Source organism: Hyla sarda, chromosome 8 (genome assembly GCF_029499605.1).
Source record: "Hyla sarda isolate aHylSar1 chromosome 8, aHylSar1.hap1, whole genome shotgun sequence".
In the NCBI taxonomy this organism is placed as follows: domain Eukaryota; kingdom Metazoa; phylum Chordata; class Amphibia; order Anura; family Hylidae; genus Hyla; species Hyla sarda.
In genome coordinates this window covers 143254344-143277048 of record NC_079196.1, presented here as the reverse complement: position 1 = coordinate 143277048, position 22705 = coordinate 143254344, and the positions used below count along the sequence as shown (strand labels likewise).

Sequence of the window (22705 nt, the reverse complement as noted above, 5' to 3'; positions counted from 1 at the left end):
ATAGATCATGGGAGAGATCTCTGTACTGCCCCTTATATATTTATACATAGTTATTAGGTCGCCCCTAAGCCTTCTTTCTAAACTAAATAACCCTAATTCTGATAATCTTTCTGGGTACTGTAGTCCTCCCATTCCCCGTATTACCCTGGTAGCCCGTCTTTGAACCCACTCCAGCTCCACTATATCTTTCTTGTACACTGGTGCCCAGTACTGTACACAGTATTCTATGTGTGGTCTGACTAGTGATTTGTACAGCGGTAGAATTATTTCCTTGTCGTGGGCTTCTATGCCCCTATAGATGCACCCCATGATTTGATTTGCCCTGGCAGCAGCTGCCTGACACTGGTTGCTACAGCTAAATTTACTATTAACTAAGACTCCTAAGTCCTTTTCCAAGTCCAGTCCCAAGTGTTCTCCCATTTATTACATAAACCCAGCCTGGATTTTTCCTCCACATGTGCATAACATTACATTTATCAGTGTTGAACCTAATTTCTCAGCCCAAACCTATCCATATCAATTTGTAACAGTTCACTGTCCTCTATTGTGTTAACCACTTTACAGAGTTTAGTATCATCTGCAAAGATTGCTACCTCATTATACAATCCCTTGACAAGGTCATTAATAAATATATTAAATAGAATAGGACCCAAAACTGACCCCTGTGGTACCCCACTAATAACAGTCACCCAATCAGAATAAGTATCATTAATAACCAACCTCTGTTTCCTATCACGGAGCCAGTTACTTACTCACTTGCACACATTTTCCCCCAGCAAAAGCATTCTCATTTTTTGTACCAAAATGCTTTGGAAAAATCAAGATATACAACATCCAGAGATTCCCCCTGGTCCAGTCTTGAGCTCACCTCCTCATGAAAGCTGATCAGGTTAGTCTGACAAGACCGATCCCTCATAAACCCATGCTGATATGGAGTCATACATTTATTTATATCAAGATACTCCAAAATAGCATCTCTTAGAAAACCCTCAATTAATTTACAAACAAAGGAGGTTAAAAGTCACAGGAGGCCTATAATTCACAGGGTCACTTTTTGACCCCCTTTTTTAAATATTGGCACCTCATTTGCTATGCGCCAGTCCTTAGGAACAGTCCCTGTCCCTATGGAGTCCTTGAATATTAGAAATAGAGGTCTCTCTATTACTTAACTCTCTTAGAACACAGGGGTGAATGCCATCTGGACCTGGTGACTTATCTATTTTGATTTTTTGCAGGCGGCACTGTACTTCTTCCTGGGTTAGACAGGTGACATGTACTGGGGAGTTTACCTTATCTTGCTGTATTTTACCTGGCATTTGATTATCCTGTGAATACAGTGGAGAAGAATTTGTTTAATATATTAGCTTTTTCCTGATCCCTGTCTATAATATCTTCCACATCACTTTTTAAAGGGCCAACACTTTCATTTTTAACCTTTATGCTATTTATATAGTTAACCCCTTCCCTCTCGGCAATTTTTCATTTTTGCACTTTCGTTTTTTCCTCCTTCGTGTTAAAAATCATAACACTTTCAATTTTCTACCAACAGAACCATATGAGGGCTTGTTTTTTTGCGCCAACAATTTTACTTTGTAATACCATAAATCATTTCACCACAAAATCTATGGCAAAACCAGAAAAATATATATTTGGGGAAAAATTGAAGAAAAAAATAAAACCCACACCATTTTGTAAATTTTGGGGGTTTCCGATTCTACACAGTACACTTTTCAGTACAAATGACACCTTATCTTTATTCTGTAGGTCCATACGGTTACAAGGATACCAAATTTATATAGGTTCTATTTTACAGTGGGGAAATAAAGTATTTAGTCAGTCACAGATTGTGCCAGTTCTTCCATTTAAAAAGATGAGAGGCCTGTAATTTTCATCATAGGTATACCCCAACTATGAGAGACATAATGAGGAAAAAAAATCCATAAAATCACATTGTCTGATTTTTTAAGAATTTATTTGCAAATTATGGTGGAAAATAAGTATTTGGTCAATAACAAAAGTTCATCTCAATACTTTGTTATATACCCTTTGTTGGCAATGACAGAGGTAAAATGTTTTCTGTAAGTCTTAACAAGGTTTTCACACACTGTTGCTGGTATTTTGGCCCATTCCTCCATGCAGATCTCCTCTAGAGCATTGATGTTTTGAGGCTGTCGCTGGGCAACACAGACTTTCAACTCCCTCCAAAAAGTTTTCTATGGGGTTGAGATTTGGAGACTGGCTAGGCCACTCCAGGACCTTGAAATGCACCTCAGAAGCCACTCCTTCATTGCCCAAGCAGTGTGTTTGGGATCATTATTATGCTGAAAGACCCAGCCACGTTTCATCTTCAATGCTCTTGCTGATGGAAGGAGGTTTTCACTCAAAATCTCATGATACATGGCCCTATTCATTCTTTCCATTACACGGATCAGTCATCCTGGTCCCTTTGCTGAAAAACAGCCCCAAAGTATGATGTTTCCATCCCTATGCTTCACAGTAGGTATGGTGTTCTTTAAATGCAACTCAGCATTGCTTCTCCTCCAAACACATTGCGTTTTTACTAAAAAGTTCTACTTTGGGAGAATGTAATTTGGTCAGATGTAACCACTCTTCTTCTGGATCATCCAAATGCTCTCTAGCAAACTTCAGACAGGCCCGGACATGTGCTGACTTAAGCAGGGGGACACGTCTGGCACTGTAGGATTTGAGTCCCTGGCGATGTAGTGTGTTACCGATAGTAGCCTTTGACCTGCAGAGAGCTTGGACCAAAGTAACATTCACTAGGTCCCCCCTTGTGGTTCTGGGATTTTTGCTCACTGTTCTTGTGATCTTTTTGACACTACGGGGTGAGATCTTGCATGTAGCCCAAGATTGAGGGAGCTTATCAGTGGTCTTGTATGTCTTCCATTTTTTTTTTTTTTTTAACTGTACATTTTTATTAAAGATTTTTCAGACAACAAAGGAAAACAAACAAATGACAGCAATAGGGAACTTGGTCCATGCAGCAGGAATCAAAAAATAATAACATGAGAAGATAGCAATTCAACTGAGACAATCATGAAAAATTTTACAAAAATAACAACAGACCAACATAACACCAAAAACACAAGCAAGAGGAACATAAAAAACAAAGAAGGGAGGGGACAAGGGGACAAGGGGCGGGGGGGGGGGGGGGCACACGAAGAGACAAAACAACAACCGGGAGGATGATAATGAGGAGGAGAGGGATTAGAAAAGGAGGGATCAAAAGAAAAGAGAAGATAAGAGTTGCAGGAAACACAGAGACAGGAAAAGAAAAATAATTAAAGTCAGGGGGGCTGCCTATCAGTAAATCTGTCCCAAGGGTCCCAGATGGAGAGGAACAGAGGGATAGTGTGATTCAATGAGGTGGTGAGAGATTCAAGCGAGCGGATCTCACGCACCCTAGCCACTTGTCTCCAGAGGCGGGTAAGGACAGCTTCTAATGTTTAGCAATGAGGGTCTTTGCTGCAAGAACAATATGCAAGAAAAGTTTAACAGGCTTCTTGGCCAAAACCCTAGAAGACAAATGCAGCAGGAAGACCAACGAGTCAAGGGGGACCACCACCCCCAGGACTTCATGGACCAACATCAGCACCCGCAACCAATATGTAGTTATCAATGGACAAGTTTTCCCTTTTCTAATAATTGCTCCCACAGTGGATTTCTTCACACCAAGCTGCTTGCCTATTGCAGATTCAGTCTTCCCTGCCTGGTGCAGATCTACAATTTTGTTTCTGGTGTCCTTCGACAGCTTTTTGGTCTTGGCCATAGTGGAGTTTGGAGTGTGACTGTTTAAAGGGGTATTCCAGGCCAAAACTTTTTTTTATATATCAACTGGCTCCGGAAAGTTAAACAGATTTGTAAATTACTTCTATTAAAAAAATCTTAATCCTTTAATAGTTATTAGCTTATGAAGTTGAGTTGTTGTTTTCTGTCTAACTGCTCTCTGATGACTCAGTTCCTATGGGGATATTCTCCCATCATGCACAGCTCCCGGGACGTGACATCATCATTGAGCAGTTAGACAGAAAACTTCAGAAGCTAATAACTATTGGGAGGATTAAGATTTTTTAATAGAAGTAATTTACAAATATGTTTAACTTTCCAGAGCCGGTTGATATATATATAAAAAAAGGTTTTGCCTGGAATACCCCTTTAAGGTTGTAGGCAGGTATCTTTTATACTGATAACAAGTTCAAACAAGTGCCATTAATATAGGTAATGAGTGGAGGACAGAGGAGACTCTTAAAGAAGAAGCTAGAGGTCTGTGAGAGACAGACCTCTAGCCAAATCTTGCCTGTTTGTAGGTGACCAAATACTTATTTTACAGAGGAATTTACCAATTAATTCAATAGAAATCCTACAATGTGAGTTCCTGTATTTTTTCCCCCCATTCTGTCTCTCATAGTTGAAGTGTACCTATGATGAAAATTACAGGCCTCTATCATCTTTTAAAGTGGGAAAACTTGCGCAATTGGTGGCTGACTAAATACTTTTTTGTCACACTGTATTTTACTACTTTAACCCCTTTCCGCAGAATGACTTATATAAAAACATTATGATGTGTAGGCAGTTCGCGCATCATGTCCTTTATATAAGTAATTCAGTTAACCCGGCGATGAACGGCATCGCACGGGTTAACTGGCAGAAGTCCCGCTGTTACAAGCAGGGGACAACTTCTGCAAGCCCCCCCCCAGAATGGTCCTGGTCAGCGATCACTGTGATTGGTCCCTGTGGACCAATCACAGTGATCGCTCTGGGGGGGGGGTTAAAGTTCAGATCCCCCGCTCTGCCCGCCCCTAGAAGTCGGGCAGAGCGGGGGAAGATGATCCCAGGAGCTGCGGGGGGACTGAGGCACATATTCGGGAGGACGACGTGGCAGTGGGGGAGACCGGAGGCAGGCACACATGGAGGCGGCAGTGGCGGCAGCAGCGGCAGCGGTGGCAGGCAAGTGGAGGCAGCAGTGAATATCGCCGTAAAGTGCTGCTTCTAGGAGTTTCAAAACTACAACTCCCAGCATGCATAGACAGCCTTGGGCTGTCCGGGCATGCTGGGAGTTGTAGTTTTGCAACATCTGGAAGGCCGCAGTTTGGAGACCACTGTGCAGTTTCTTCAATCTGTGCTCTTCCAGATGTTGCAAAACTACAACTCTCAGCAAACCCAGACAGTCCAGGCATGCTGGGAGTTGTAGTTCTGTAACATCTGGCCCTTCAAATGTTGCCGAACTACAACTCCCAGCATGCCTTGGCATCCTTGGAGTTGTAGTTTTGCAGCGTCTGGAGGGCTACAGTTTGGACACCGCTAAGTAGTAATGTCCAAACTGTAGACCTCCAGATGTTGCAAAACTTCAACTCCAAGCATGCCCAGACTGCCCAGGCATGCTGGGAGTTGTAGTTTGGCAACATCTGGAAGAGCACAGATTGAAGACCACTGCACAGTGGTCCCCAAACTGCAGCCCTCCAGATGTTGCAAAACTACAACTCCCAGCATGCATAGACAGCCAAGGGGCATGCTGGGAGTTGTAGTTTTGCAACAGCTCGAGGTTTGTCCCCCCACCTCCCCACCATGTGAATGTACAGGGTACATTCACATGGGCAGGGGTTTACAGCGAGTTTCACGCTGCAAGTTTGAGATGCAGCAAATTTTCAGCTGCAGCTCAAACTCCCATCGGGAAACTCACTGTGAACCCCAGACCATGTGAATGTACCCTAAAAACACTACACTACATCTAAACAAAATAAAAATTTAAACGCTACATATACCCCTACACTGTCCCCCCCCAATAAAAATGAAAAACATCAGGTACGGAACTGTTTCCAAAATGGAGCTTCCAGCTGTTGCAAAACAACAACTCCCAGTATTGCCGGTCAGCCATTAACTGTCCAGGCATGATGGGAATTTTGCAACAGCTGGAGGCACCCTGTTTGGGAATCATTGGCTTAGAATATCCCTATGTCCATCCATATGCAGATGCTTAATTTTTGCCTCAAATAAGCATGGCGCTCTCTCTCACTTCGGAGCCCTGTCGTATTTCAAGGAAACAGTTTAGGACCACATATGGGCTATTTCCGTACTCGGGAGAAATTGCCTAACAAATTTTGGGGGGCTTTTTCGCCTTTTATCCCTTATGAAAAGGTTAAGTTGGGGTCTACTCCAGCATGTTATGGTAAAAAAAAAAAAAAAATTTACAGTAACTTGCTGGTGTTGCCCCATACTTTTTATTTTCACAAAAGGTAAAAGGGAAAATAGACCCCCAAAATTTGTAACGTAATTTCTCCTGAGTACGGAAATACCCCATATGTGAACGTAAAATGCTCTGCGGGCGTAAATTAAAGCTCAGGAGTGAAAGTGCCACGTACATTTGAGGTGATTTGCACAGGGGTGGCTGATCGTTACAGCGGTTCTGACATAAACGCAAATAATAAAACACCCACATGTGACCCCATTTTGGAAACTACACCCCTTAAGGAATGTAACAAGGTGTTTGAAGAATTTTCATTGAAAATGAAAATTTTTTATTTTCTCACTAAAATGCTGATGTTATCCCAAATTTTTCATTTTCACAAGTGGAAATAGGAAAAAAGCCCCCCAAAATTTGTAACACCATTTCTTATGAATATATAAATACCCCACATGTGGATCTAAAGTGCTCTGTGGGCAAACTACAGGGCTCAGAAGAGAAGGAGCGCCATTGGGCTTTTGGAGAAAGAATTTGGCTGTAATTGAAGGCCATGTGCGGTTACAAAGCCCCCATGGTGCCAGAACGGTGGAACCCCCCCTCCACATGTGACCCCATTTATACGTCCCACAGGTGTCTGACAGATTTTTGAAACAGTGGTCCATGAAAATGAAAACATTTTTTTTTCATTTGCACAGCCAACTGTTAAAAAAGTCTGTCAAACACCAGTGGGGTGCAAATGCTCCCTGCACACCTTATTAAATTCTGTGAGGGGTGTAGTTTCCAAAATGGGGTCACATGTTCTAGCACCATGGGGCCTTTTTAAATGCACATGGCCTCTGACTTCCATTCCAAACAAATTCTCTCTCCATAAGTTACTTTTCTTCTGAGCATTGTAGTTTACCCGCAGAGCACTTGATGTCCACTCATGGGGTATTTTCATACTAAGAAGAAATGGGGTTACAAATTTTGGGGGGCATTTTCTCCTATAACCTCTTGTAAAAATAGTAATTTTGGGGGAAAAAAAATTATTTTAGTGAATTTTTTTTATTTTATTTACACATCCGACTTTAACGAAAAGTCGCCAAACACCTGTGGTGTGTTAAGGCTCACTGTACGCCTTGTTACATGTGTGTGTGTTTTTTTTTTGTTGTTATGGCACCACAGGGGCTTCCTAAATGTGACATGCCTAAATGTGGCTCCTTCTCTTCTGAGCATTGCAGTGCATCAGCAGATCACATGACGTCCGCATATGGGGTATTCCCATACTCAGAAGAAATGGGGTTACAAATGGGGGGGAAAAATGCATTTTAGAGAAAACATTTTTTTTTTTTCATTTACACATCCGAATTTAATGAAAAGTTGTCAAACACTTGTGGGGTGTTAAGGCTAACTTTACCCCTTCTTACGTGCCTTGAGGGGTAGAGAGTCCAAAATAGTATGCCATGTGTTTTATTTATTTTTTGTTGTTATGGAACCATAGGGACTTCTCAAAATGTGACATGCCCCCTCTCCAAAATCCCATTGTTGCTCCTTCATTTCTGAGCCCTCTAGTGCACCCACAGAGCACTTTACGTTCACATATGAAGTATTTCCTTACTCGAGAGAAATTGGGTTGCACATTTTGAGGAGCATTTTGTCGTATTACCCCTTGTAAAAATTTTAAAACTGGGTCTACAAGAACATGTTAGTGTAAAAAATTGAGATTTTGAATTTTCTCCTTCAATTTGCTGCTATTCCTGTGAAACACCTAAAGGGTTAACAAACATTCTGAATATCATTTTGCATACTTTGATGGGTGCAGTTTTTACAATGGGGTAATTTATGGGGTATTTCTAATATGAAGACCCCTCAAATCCACTTCAAATCTGAACTGGTCCCTGAAAAATTCTGATTTTGAAAATGCTATATACAAAATATTGTATATGTGAATCAATACATAATTTATTTGGTATGTCTATTTTCCTCACAAGCAGAGAGCTTCAAAGTTCGAAAAATTTTCAAATTTTTCATGAAAGTATCGACAAAAATTTACCATTGCACCAAAATTAGTATGTTTAAAATTTTCCGTATATAGATATGTATGAGGGCTCAGTTTTTATCAGGACCATTTTTATTTTGATGGCACCTTTTGATCGTGTTTTACTAATAATTTTCTATTATATTAAGTGACCAAAAATACACATTTCTGGATTTTCCTTTTTACGCTTGCGGTTTAATTAACATTTTAATAGCTCGGACATTTACACACGTGGCAATACTACACATGTTTAGTTTTTTTTAGTTTTTATTGGAAAAATGGGAAAAGGGGGTGGGGGGTGACTTAAGCTTTAATTAAGAAAGGGGTTCATGCATTTTTATTTACTTTTTTAAATACATTTTTTACACCTTTTTTTTAACATGCAATCTTTAGATTGCATACACAGATCAATGCTTCTCCATAGGAGAGCATTGATCAGTGCTATCAGTGCTCCATTGCTTCAGCCTGCCAAAGCTGGCTGATAGCCTGCAGCACCATTCCGACAGTTGAGAGGAAAGTAAGACACCTCCCCGGTCCTCTCAGCTGATCAGGATGCCGCAGTTTTCACCGCAGCAGTCCCTATCAGCTCACTGAGCTAGCCGGGAACAGAGTTAACCGCTTTTAGATGCAGCAATCAACTTTAATCGTGGCATCTAATCTAATCGGCGATGTCCGGCATTAGCCGTGGGTCCTGGTTGCTGATATCAACTGGGACCCACCGAGTATGATGCGCACTCACCTGCTGAGCGCGCGTCATACAGCTGGAGCACGCAATGGATGTAAATATACGTCCATTTGCGGGAAGGGAACATTTTGGGGTTAGTTTTACTCTCCTTCACAATGAGTCTTTCTGTGTCCACTTTTGCAGGTTTTATCAGTTTTTTTTTTTACATATTTACATATTCAAAATTTTCTCTATAGCATTTAATGCTTCTTCACCGTTAACCAGTTAAGCTACTAAAACAGGACAACGACCATGGACGTGTATACTCGTCCATGTGCCGTTAACCGGGTATGACGCCTGCTCCCAGCTGATTCTTGCCAGCGTTAATAGCCGCGGCTGGCTATTAACCCTTTAGATCGCCGCTGTCAAAGTTGACAGCGGCGTCTAAAGGAAACTGTAAATGCTCCCTGGTGGTCCAGTGGGGTGGATCGATCCACTGTGGATGTAGCTGGAGGGCTTACCTCTCCTCCTACTGTGGCTCTCCCACTGATAGTCACATTGATCTGTATGAGGAATCTAATGATTCCTCCTAAAAGTCCCCTAAGGGACTAATAAAGTGTATTAGTCCCCCTAAGGGGACTAATAAAAAAAAGTTTAATAAAAGTAAAAAAAAAAAAAACACATTAACCCCTTCCTTATTAAAAGTAAAAAAAAAAAACATTTCCCCAAATTCCATATAAAAAATATAAAAACAAACGTGATATCGCTGCGTGCATAAATGTCTGAACTATAAAAATATAACGTTAATTAAACTGCACGGTCAATGGGGTATACGTAAAAAAATTACCAAAGTCCAAAATTGCATATTTTTGGTCCCTTTGTATACTCTAATAAAAAATTTATAAAAACCGATCAAAAAGACAAAAATGGTACTGATAAAAACTTCAGATCATAGCGCAAAATATTAACCCTCATACCACCCCATATACGTAAAAATTAAAAGTTATAGGGGTCAGAAGTGGACAACTTTAAACATACAAATTTTGGTGCATGTAGTTATAATTTTTATTAAGTGGTGAAATAAATAAAAAAAAACTATATAGATTGGGTATCATTGAAACCGTACTGACCTACAGAATAAATATATGGTGTCATTTCTACCGAAAAATGCATTGTGTAGAATCAGAAAACCCCCAAATTTACTAAATGATTTTTTCCCCAACTTTGCCCCACAAATATTTTTTTTCTGGGTTTGCCGTAATTTTGTGGTGAAATGATTGATGTCATTACAAAGTACAATTGGTGGTGCAAAAAATAAGCCCTTATATGAGTCTGTAGGTGCAAAATTGAAAGCGTTATGATTTTTATAAGGTGATGAGAAAAAAACAAAAGTGCAAAAACTGAAAAACCCGTGGTACTTTAGGGGTTAAATTTTTTCTTTTGTCATTTATTACCCCTTAACATTTTTACTCATCCACATTAATTTTCTCCTATTCCTGACCCTTTTATTCCCATAAGGCATGTACCTCTTACAGTGAGAAATTAGAATATTTTTAAGTCTCCCATTTAGTGTCAGTATTCTTGTTTTTGAGGACATTATCCCAATTTATATTGTTAAGGGTCTCTCTGAGTTGATCAAACTTTGCCTTCCTAAAGTTAATTGTTCTTGTGGCCCCTCAAGAGGTTCCCTTATGAAAGAACAAGTTATAATGTATTATATTATGATCACTATTTCCTAGGTTTCATTCTACCTGCACATTACTCACTCTGTCAGGTCTGCTGGTTAATATTAAAGGAAAACTGTCACTAAACTCCCCCCGCACTAACCAGAAGTACTGGCTGGTAGTGCAGAGGGCACTGATCAATATGCTGCCTACCATGCCCGGATCCGTCCCGCCGCTTGCCCATTATCTTCCTTATTCTTGATATGCAAATGATCTTCTAACTGGCACGGGCGGGGTTAAAAGGCTTGTTCTGGCACTGTGAGGTCAGCGCCACTCGTCCGCAGCACCGCCCGGCTTATGAATATTCATGCCCTCCCTCTCCCTACCGGTCTGTAAAGGATTCCACTGCGCATGTGCTGCGCATGTACACGCGGAAGCGGCCTCAGAGCAGTGGAGTCCTGTACAGAGCGGGGAGGATAGGGAGAGGAAGGGCATTAATATTCATAAGCCGGGCGGTGCTGTGGATGAGCGGCGCTGATGTCAAAGCGCCGGATGGACCTTTGTAACCCCGCCTGTGCCAGTTAGAAGATCATTTGCATATCAAGAATAATGAAGAAACGGACGAACGGCGGGACGGATAGGGGCATAGTAGGCAGCATATTGATCAGCGTCCCCCACACTACCAGCCAGTACCTCTAATAAGTGCATGGGGAGTTTAGTGACAGTTTTCCTTTAACTTTAGTAGAGCGCCCCCTCTGGACGGACCCTGCACCATCTGGGACAGATTATTATCTTTTTTCTATAGTCAGAAACCTGTTTTCTTTATGAGAGTCACAGGTCTCAGTCTCCCAGTTTATATCAGGATAGTTAAAGTCCCCCATTATTATCAAATCATTTTGATTTGCTGCCTTGTTTATTTTCCTCAGTAATTGATCTTCTGCCTCTTCCATTATAGTTGGCAGCTTAAAGCAAACCCACATCAGATTTTTTTATTTTTATCCCCGTATATTTCTACCCATAATGACTCCACATTATCATTTCCCTCCCATATATCTTCCCGCAGAGCGGCCTTCAGACTGGACTTTACATAAAGGCAAACTCCTCCCCCTTTCTGTTTTTTCAATCCTTTCTAAATAGACTATAACCCTGTATGTTGACCGCCCAGTCACAGCTATCGTCCAACCAAGTCTCTGTTATACCCACTGTGTCATAATTTTCCTCAGACATTATCAACTCCAGTTTGTCAGTTTTATTGGTCAGACTTCTGGCATTAGACAACATGCAATTCAAAGGTTTATGTTTTTTTTTTCCTATGAAGCCTATCCCTATTAACTGCATCTGCAGCAGTGCAGTACTTTGAATGGATGATCAGATCGCCCACAGCGCTGCCGCGGCGATCCGATCATCCAGCATGGGCGTCGGAGGTCCCCTTACCTGCCTCCGCTGCCTTCCACGGGTCTTCTGCTCTGGTCTGCGATCGAGCAGACCAGAGCAGAAGATGACCGATATATCTGGATTTTTCCAAAGCATTTGATACGGTTCCACATATAAGGTTGGTGCATAAAATGAGAAGTTTTGGGCTGGGGGAGAATGTGTGTAAGTGGGTAAGTAACTGGCTCAATGATAGGAAACAGAGGGTGGTTATTAATGGTACTTATTCTGATTGGGTGACTGTTACTAGTGGGGTACCACAGGGGTCAGTCTTGAGTCCTGTCCTATTTAATATATTCATAAATGACCTTGCAGAGGGGTTGAATAGTAAAGTATCAATCTTTGCAGATGACACTAAACTCTGTAAAGCGGTAAACACTATAGAGGACAGTGCACTGTTACAAATGGATCTGGATAGGTTGGAGGTTTGGGCTGGGAAGTGGCAGATGAGGTTCAACACTGATAAATGTAAAGTAATGCACATGGGGAAGAAAAATCTGGGCTGGGATTATGTATTAAATGGGAGAACACTTGGGACGACTGACATGGAAAAAGGACTTAGGAGTCTTAGTTAACAGTAAATTTAGCTGTAGTGACCAGTGTCGGGCAGCTGCTGCCAAGGCTAATAAAATCATGGGGTGCATCAATAGGGGCATAGATGCCCACGACAAGGAAATAATTCTACCGCATTACAAATCACTAGTCAGACCACACATAGAATACTGTGTACAGTACTAGGCACCAGTGTACAAGAAAGAAATTGTGGAGCTGGAGAGGGTTCAAAGACAAGCAACCAGAGAAATACGGGGAATGGGAGGACTACAGTACCCAGAAAGATTATCAGAATTAGGGTTATTTAGTTTAGAAAAAAGAAGGCTTAGGGGAGACCTAATAACCATGTATAAATATATCAGGGGACAGTACAGAGATCTCTCCTATTATCTATTTATACGCAGGACTGTATACATTACAAGGGGGCATCCTCTATGTCTAGAGGATAGAAGGTTTCTACACCAGCACAGACAGGGCTTCTTTACTGTAAGAGCAGTGAGACTGTGGAATTCTCTGCCAGAGGAGGTGGTCATGGGGAATTCTGTAAAAGAGTTAAAAAGGGATCTGAATGAATTTTTGGAGAGTAATAACATTGCTGGTTATGTATACTAGATTTATAGGGACAGAACGTTGATCCAGGGATTTATTCTGACTCAGTAGGGACTTATTAGGGATATAGGTTGAACTTGATGGACTCTGGTCTTTTTTCAACCTTATGAACTATGGTACTATGTTACTATGACTGCTGTCTTCTCCAGCCCCACCCAGCAACCTATCAATCCGATCCACGATGTGTTGAGCGACAGGAAGACAACACACACTGTTCGGCGATCCCGGGCTTTGTGACAGATCACCAGTGAGAAGCAGACTCCTTTCCAAGTTGTCAATGCACCTTAGTGTTGCCAGTTGCTCCCCTAGATCCAGGATCTGGGCTTCCAAATGAACAACTTGCACACATCTCGCACAGCAATATGCACCCTCGAATTGCTGTTTAAGGACTGCATACATCGTGGAAGATGTACACTAGACTGAATTTTCCAACATGGAGGACATCTAAGTTTTGGGGATTGCACAGATAAACAGTCAAACACAGAAGTAAATATTGACAAGGTCATACTGACAAAGTCCATTAAAAGTACGATGCAAAATAATATAGAGACACTGAAGACACAACTTAATACAGATAGTGACCTATGGTAAATTACCATTGTCATGGCTTGGGCGTTTTGCAGTCATTAAGATTATCATTAAGGTAATCATTATTACCAAAAATATTATACATCTTTAGGAATCTCCCAATTGAAATGCCCCAACTTGCAATTAAAAGCCTGCAAAACATTTTGCTGCGATTCATTTGGCCAAATAAAAAGCCAAGAGTATCCATCAAGGTGCTTTACCTACCCCTTAAAGAAGGTGGACTGGGTTGTCCAAATCTTTTAGCTTATTATCGAGCAGCTACACTTACCCAGGTACAGAGATTATGGCACAATGACACCTGATTAGGTCAAACTTGAAACACACTTAAATTGGTCAATATTATCAAAGTGGTTATTATGGGGAATAGCATTAAGTAAATATTTTAATTAAACTCCCTGAATTTTAAGTCCCTTTATTTTAAGTCCCCCCACTTTTATACTCACACCCACTTGTACGAATCACACACACAATGGCAAGCTCAGACAATCACTTATTGTATTTTCTTTTAAAGATACCAAAAAACACCTCTATCTTGCACTGCTTGGAAGTGAATGCAAAGTTAAAACATTTTACTAGATTTACAGATTATATGATTTAAAACAGCCAAATTAGAAAATAAACATAAATGATACCTATACAACTATAATGCTGTTAATGTGACATGCACTTTACTGTTACTTATATGTAATTTAATAAATATAAAAAAAAATCTCACTTCAGCTTTCCAGGACCTTGACCATATCCTTTAGTTTCTAGCTTGCGGTAGAAATTTCTTAACTTTGCTTCAAAATCTCTTTTATAAGGTGCTGGTGCTCTAGCATTGGCTCGTTGGGTACCTGCAATAATAGGATAATAAAATACTTACTATTATTACTCCTTAAACCCATAACCCCTTGAAGACACAGAATTAATTTTTATTTTTGCACTTTCATATTTTGACCCTGCATCATAGCGGGGTGGTCCTGATTGCCAAAACCGTGGCTAATAAAAGACATCACCGATGCCAGTGATGCCTGGCATTAACCCCTTAAACGCCACAATCAAAGTTGATTGCAGTGTCTAAAAGAAACAAACAGTTGGCAGCTCAGCGGAGCTGACCAGGACCCCCGATCAGCTTAGAGGGTGGCGGGAGGGCCCTTACCTGTCTCCTCACTGTCCAATCATTGCTAGGATGCTCCAGGATGCTTCAGCAGTGTGGAACAATTGAGCTCTGATATTGCTGATCAATGCTATGCTATGGCATAGCACTGAACAGTATATGCAATCCAAGGATTTCATGTAATAGTCCCCTATGGGGACTATAAAATGGTGTAAAAAAGGAAAAAAAAAAAAAAGTTAATAAATGTGAATTAACCCCTTCCCTAATAAAAGTTTGAATCACCCCCCTTTTCCCATAAAAAAAATATATGTAAACAAAAATAAACATATGTGGTGTCACCATGTGCGTAAATGTCCAAACTATAAAAATGTAATGTTATTTAAACCGCACGGTCAATGGTGTTTACTTAAAAAAATACTAGTCCAATACTGTGTATTTTTGGTAACTTTATGTACCCTAAAAAAAATTATAAAACGTGATAAAAAAGTGCCTTCAAAACAAAAATGGTACTAATAAAAACTACAGATCATGGTTCAAAAAAATTGCCTTCATATAGCCCCATATACGGAAAAATAAAATAGTTATAGAGGTCAGAAGAGGACATTTTCCAAGTAAAACAAAATCAAACCTATATAAGTTTGGTATCAGTTTAATCATATTGACCTACAGAATAAACATAACATGTCATTTCTATTGAAAACTGCATAAAACTGTGTAAAACTAGAAGCGCCCAAAAGTTACAAAATATAGTGTTTTTTTTATTTTTTTTTCTGGTTTTGTCATAGAATTTGTTGGGAAAGATTGATGTCATTACAAAGTACAATTGGTGGTGCAAAAAAGCAAGCCCCATATGGGTCTGTAGGTGGAAAATTGAAAGGGTTATAATTTTTACAAGGTGAGGAGGAAAAAACTAAAGTCCAAAAATGAAAAAAAAAAACTTATGGTCCTTAAGGGGTTAATTAACAATTTTTTTGTTTACATAATTTAATTTAAAAAAATGGGATAAGGGGGGTGATTCAAACTTTTATTAGGGGATTATTACATGCAATCCTTAGATTGCATACACTTTTCAATGCTATGCCATAGTACAGCATTGATCAGTGTTGCTAAAGCTTCCTGGAGCATAGGATCGGACAGTAAGAAGGCAGTTAGGGGCCCTCCTGCCATCCACCTAAGAGGTGTCCCTATTAGCTTCAGCAAGCATCTGGGAAACACTTAAAATTTTACACCTAAAGACCCATATATGAGGGTTTGTTTTTTGCGCTACCAATTTTACTTTATAATGACATCAATCATCTCACCACAAAATCTACGCCAAAACACCCCAAAAAATATTTGTGGGGCAAATTTGACCCCCCCCCCCCCCCCCCCCCAAGCAAAATAAAAAAGCCACTTTGTAACTTTTGGGGGCCTTTAATTCCACGCAGTGCAGTTTTCTGTAAAAATGACACCTTATCTATAATTAAATTATTTTATAGGTCCATATGATTAAAATGATACCCAACTTATAAAGGTTTGATTTTGTTTGACTTTTTTGTACGAAAATTAGAATGTTTAAAAATGTCCTCTGCTGACCTTCATAACTTTTTTTTTTTTGCGCATATGGGGATGTGTGAGGGCTTATTTTTTGCACTAAGATCTCTAGTTTTTATCGGTACCATTTTTTGTTTTGATGGGACTTTATCACTTTTTAGGATATATAAACTTAGGATATTTTACTTGACCATATGTTATAATGTTATATTTTTATAGTTTGGACATTTACACACGCGGCAATACCACATATGTTTATATTCGTCTAAAGATTATATATTTATTTTTGACCCCTTAACCCCTCAAGGACCAGGCCCATTTTGGCCTTAAGGACCAAAGCGATTTTTGCACATCTGACAATTGTCACTTTAAGCATTAATAATTCTGGGATGCTTTTACTTTCATTCTGATTCCGAGATAGTTTTTTCGTGACATATTCTACTTTATGTTGGTACTTCAAGTGGTAAAATTTTGTCGATACTTGCATCATTTCTTGGTGAAAAATTCCAAAAGTTGATGAAAAAATTGAAAATTTTGCATTTTTCTATCTTTGAAGCTCTGCTTGTAAGGAAAATAGACATTCCAAATAAATTATATTTTGATTCACAAATACAATATGTCTACTTTATGTTTGCATCATAAAGTTGACATGTTTTTTTTTTAAATACATTTTATTATTTCAATTACACATATCAATACATAGAGCATAAGCCACAAACATTACATTCCCATATCCCCCCTCCCACCCCTGCCAGAAGGGAGGAGAAAAAAAAAATGATAATAATTTTACACATCCCACTCTGCCCAGAACAATCTAAACTTATTTAATCCTCTCCTAGACCTACCAACCCTCCATTCCTTATACTTCCGAACTTTGTGAACTAGCCTCTCCCATTCAATTGGATTGGGACCACAATTTCTAAAAAGCACTCTCAGGACCACCACCTTAGCTAGCATGAAAATACGGTTCAATAACTCTCGGCCCTTCCTAAACTTACTGAAATCTCCAAGGATGACCTCTATCCCTGACCAATCTCTCCAGATTCAATTTATTTTCAAAAGTCTGAAAAACCTTAGACCAGATTTTTGTTAACCTTTGGGCATACCCATAGAAAATGGATTAAGTCAACGTCCATTGTACCACACTTAGGGCAGTCTGCATTCCTCCAACTCCCTATCTTTTTTAAATGTAACGGTGAATAATACAAATTATAGATTATTCTTCCTTTAATCATTTGATGTCTTTTATTAATAGAACACTTTTTAACATTCATCAGTATGCCTTCCCATGCTTCCCCAGAAATCGGACCAAGTACTTCCTTCCACCTCCTCTTTTAATTTTCCTGAAAGTTAACAGGAACAGATTTAAGGAATAACCTATATATATTTTAGCTTCCCACCTCCTTCTGAATTCATATAATCTATCACCACATGTGTACATATCTTACATTTCTCCTTCTTTTCAGTGCATCTATGTGCTTAACACAGTTGATTATACCAAAGTTTTTGTTCATTCCGCAATCCAAACTCACTCAATTATCCCATAACACCATATAACTTATACTTCCCTCTATATTGCATTTTTTTTTTTTACTTCTAGCCGAGTTCTCTTAAATAACCCTAACAATGAGATGAGCCCCAATTCCTTCCTCACAGGAAGACCCACTTCAACAAATTCCAAAAAACTCTCATAGTGCCCTCAATAATCCTTAAATAACTCCCGCCAAAGTGCTTCATTCCACCCCTGCATAATATTCTGCCAGGTTTCCAAAAAATACAGCATAAATTCCGGTAAGCCCCCTCCACCTTCTTCTTCCGAGCTGACATGTTTTTACTTTTGGAAGACATCAGAGGGGTTCAAAGTTCAGCAGCAATTTTCAAGTTTTTCACAAAATTTTCAAAATTGGAATTTTTCATGGACTTGAGGTTTGAAGTGGATTTGAAGGGCTTTCTTATTAGAAATACCCCATAAATGACTCATTATAAAAACTGCACACCTCAAAGTATTCAAAATGACAATCAGTGAGTGTGTTAACCCTTTAGGTGTTTCACAGGAATAGCAGCAAAGTGGAGGAAAAAATTCAAAAATCTTAATTTTTTTACACTCGCATGTTCTTGTAGACCTGGTTTTTGAATTTTTTGAAATCCTCTCAAAATTTGTAACACAATTACTCTTGAGTAAGGAAATATCTCCTTGACAAGTGTATGTCAAGTGTTCGGCGGGAGCAGTAGAGGGCTCAGAAGGGAAGGAGCGACAATGGGATTTTGCAGAGTGAGTTTTTCTGAAATGGTTTTTGGGGGGCATGTCACATTTAGGAAGCCCCTATGGTGCCAGGAGAGCAAAAAAATAAATAAATCCACATGGCATACTATTTTGGAAACTACACCCCTCAAGGAATGTAACAAGGGTTACAGTGAGCCTTAACACCCCACAGGTGTTTGACGACTTTTCGTTACAGATGTGTAAATTAAATTATTATTTTTTCATTAAAATGCTGTTTTCCTCCCAAATGTAACTTTTTTTTTTTTACAAGGGGTAATAGGAGAAAATGCCCCCCAAAATGTGTAACCCCATATCTTCTGAGTATGGAAATACCCCATGTGTGGGTGCACTACAATGCTCAGAAGAGAAGGAGTCACATTTGGCTTTTGGAAAGCAAATTTTGCTCATATGGTTTTTGGGGGGCATGTCACATTTAGGAAGCCCCTATAGTGCCATGACAGCAAAAAAAAAAAAAAAAAAACACATGGCATACTATTTTGGAAACTACATCCCTCAAGAAACGTAACAAACACCCAACAGGTGTTTGACGACTTTTTGTTAAAGTTGGATGTGTAAATTATTTTTATAAATTTTTTTCAATAAAATGCTGTTTTCCCCAAAATTTTACATTTTTACAAGAGGTAAAAGGAGAAAATGCCCCCCAACATTTGTAACCGCATCACTTCTGAGTATGGAAATACCCCATGTGTGGACGCCAAGTACTCTGCTGGTGCACTACAATGCTCATAAGAGAAGGAGTCACATTTGGCTTTTGGAAAGAAAAAATTGTTGAATTGTTTTTGGGGGGGCATGTCTCATTTAAGAAGCCCCTATGGTACCTGGACAGCAACCTCCCCCCCCCACATGGCATACTATTTTGGAAACTTCACCCCTCAAGGAACATAACAAGGGACAGTGGGCCTTAACACCTCACAGGTGTTTGACGACTTTTCGTTAAAGTTGGATGTGTAAATTACTTTTTTTGTTACTAAAATGCTGGGTTTCCCCCCAAATTTTACTATTTTTACTAGGGGTAAATGGTAGGAGAAAATGCCCCTCAAAATTATGTAACCCCATCTCCTCTGAGTATGGAAATACCCCATGTGTGGACGTCAATGCACTGCGGGTGCACTACAATGCTCAGAAGAGAAGGAGTCACATTTTCAAATGTTGCTGAAATTGTGGGGGGGGGGGGGGGGTGCATGTCACATTTAGAAAGCCCCTATGGTGCCAGAACAGCAAAAAAAATCCCCACATGGCATACTATTTCGGAAACTTCACCCCTCAAGGAACATAACAAGGGGTACAGTGAGTCTTAACACCAAACAGGTGTTTGATAAATGTTCATTAAAGTGGGATGTGAAAAGGAAAAATTAGATTTTTAACACTAGAATACTGGGGATACCCCAAATTTTTCATTTTCACAAGTGGTATTAGGAGAAAATGTCACCATAAATTTGTAAATAAATTTCTTTGGAGTAAGGACATACCTCATATCTGGGCGTAAACAGCTCTGCCGGTGCACACCGGTCTCGGAAGAGCAGGAGTGCAGTCAGGGGCCTTGAGCTTCTACATAGCTGCCTATGGAACCAGACCCCCCTCAAGGAGCGTTACATGGGGTAAATTACTAACAAGGGGTACAGTGGGACATAAAGTTATAAAACAGGTTATGTTCCCAGAATGATGACCAAAGCATAGCCAAAACTAAAAAATATGCCCACCCCAAACTCTATGCTCCGAATCATCATTCTGGGAATGTGTGGCTGTCCTTAACCTCTTGCCTCAAATGCACACATTGCTCAGGTGGAGAGAGAGCGCTGCGCATTTGAGGCAACATAAAGTCCCCGATGATAGTGACTCAGTGACCCATTTTTGGAAAAAATACCCCACGAGGTCTTATCAGGTTTTTTTTTTTTTTTTATGAAAGAGGTTTTGGGGCAATTTAGTGGTTTTATGGGGTTAAAACTTGGACTGTACTCTGGACTTGGCACATTGGGGTCAAATTATGGAAAACTAAAATGAAGAGGGAAAATTTAGGACTCCATGGAAGTGTGATACACCCTGAAGCAGTTTTTAATGCAGAGGCCCGGATGATCGGGGGAAAGCGTCACATTGAGTGGTGGTGTCCTTCCGTATACCCCTCTTGTAACACACTCTTAATCTTTTCTGGGGTCGTCCCTTCTTTCTAGTGTGGGGTTCCTCACCTGGAAAGTGTTGGCCTGGGACGATCCTGGCACCTATAACTTCAGTTCCTTGGGAACTGCGGCCTGCTCTTTCCTGGTCGCCAAAGATAAGGGCCTTTAGGACTTCTTCTTGGAACTGGAGGAATGTCCCTGTGTTGCCAGCGTTCTGGTACAGTACAAAAGAGTTGTACATGGCAACCTGTACCAAGTAGACCCCAACTTCTTTGTACCATATCCGTGTTTTCCGCATGGCGATGTATGGCTTGAGGACTTGATCAGAAAGATCAACTCCCCCCATATACTGATTGTAGTCCAGAATACAATCAGGCTTGAGGACCATTGTTGTGGTCCCTCGCACAGGAACAGGTGAGCTGCTGTTACCATGAATTGTGGTCAGCATAAGGACATCCCTCTTATCATTATACCTGACCAGCAACAGGTTTTCATGGGTAAGGGCACGGGACTCACACTTGGGTATAGGTGTCTGCAGAAAATTTAGAGGGGGTCTTTCTGGTTCTTCCGCACGTTCCCACAAGTGTATGTGGATCTGGTGGCAAGGGATGTGAACAGAGGGATGCTGGTATAAAAGTTGTCCACGTTAAGGTGGTAACCCTTATCCAGCAATGGGTGCACAAGGTCCCAAACGATTTTTTCGCTAACACCCAGAGTTGGGGAACATTATGGGGGTTCAATATGGGAATCTCGTCCCTCATATACTCTAAACTTGCAAGTGTACCCGGAGGTACTCTCGCAAAGTTTGTAGAGCTTCACACCATACCGCGCCCGCTTCGAGGGAATGTACTGGTGGAAGGTGAGTCTGCCCTTAAAACTGATAAGAGACTCATCTACCGAGAGCTCCCTGAGGGGAACGTAGGCCTCCCAAAATTTGTCCCCAAAGTGATCAATGACCGCCTCACTTTGTAAAGCCGGTCATAGGCGGGGGACATGGGGGGACATGACGAATTATCTGCATAATGCAGGCATTTCCGAATGGCCAAGAACCGCCTCCGTGTCATGACCATACTGTAAAGCGCGGTCTGGTAGAGGACTTCCCCGCTCCAGTACTGCCTGACACTGTGTTTTTTGACCAGGCCCATATGCAGCACGAGGCCCCAAAATGTCCTTATTTAGGCTGCATCAATGGCGTACCATTCATTGGGCCTAGCCAAAAGCGAATCTGGGTGGTGGGCGATGAACTGCTGGGCGTACAGATTTGTCTGCTCCACCATTAGATTGACAAAGCGGTCACTGAAAACATAACTAAAATTGTCAATTTCAGTGTATCCAGCTTTTTCAATCCGGGTTCCTGAGTCGCCAACAAACTCAGGAATCCGTGGCTGATAACCCTCTGGGGGTCTCCAGACAGGTTCACTGGAAGGGGGTTCTGGTACGCTTGTCTGGGGGGTCGGACTCCTATTATGAGCGGCATTGCCACTCGTACTAGTGCCTGCCACTTTGTCACTTTCATGGGGGGTGCAGGCCCCTGTCTGGTGGCGTCTTCGCAGTGAGTATGTGTGTGCGTGGTGTAACTTTGCGTATAACGGTGTGTGATTAACAATCACACACCGTTATTTGGGTGTGGGGGGGGGGGGGGGGGGAGAGAGAAACGATGTGGCCAAAAAAAAGGGTGGCAAATTGCGGCGCCCAGAACCCCTAATAGGGCCCGAGTTGTGCTGAAAAAAACTGCGGCGGACCCTTGAGGACCTATTAGGGGGTCAAAATTGGCAGCAGGTGTCGGGGCCAAAAACGCCACACTGTCGCTCACCCTATCGCCGGCCGAGTCGGGACTTCGCTGTGGCCGGTGATTGGCTGAGTGCAGTATGACTCGCCGACCACTGGCAACCAGGAAGAGGATTGCGGCGGAGACCCGAGCCGGTTAGCGGAGGCACCGGGGGAGCGA

General features: G+C 40.9%; 1 protein-coding gene across 4 annotated transcripts in view; it reads right to left on the bottom strand.

Moving 5' to 3' along the window:
* Positions 1-22705, bottom strand: part of HECW2 (HECT, C2 and WW domain containing E3 ubiquitin protein ligase 2) — a 660271-nt gene that overhangs the window by 119338 nt on the left and 518228 nt on the right. For all 4 annotated transcript variants that reach the window (XM_056536055.1, XM_056536058.1, XM_056536057.1 and 1 more), the window contains one exon: positions 14443-14563. In XM_056536055.1, coding sequence (XP_056392030.1) covers positions 14443-14563 — 121 coding nt within the window. The remainder of the gene's footprint in view (positions 1-14442; positions 14564-22705) is intronic.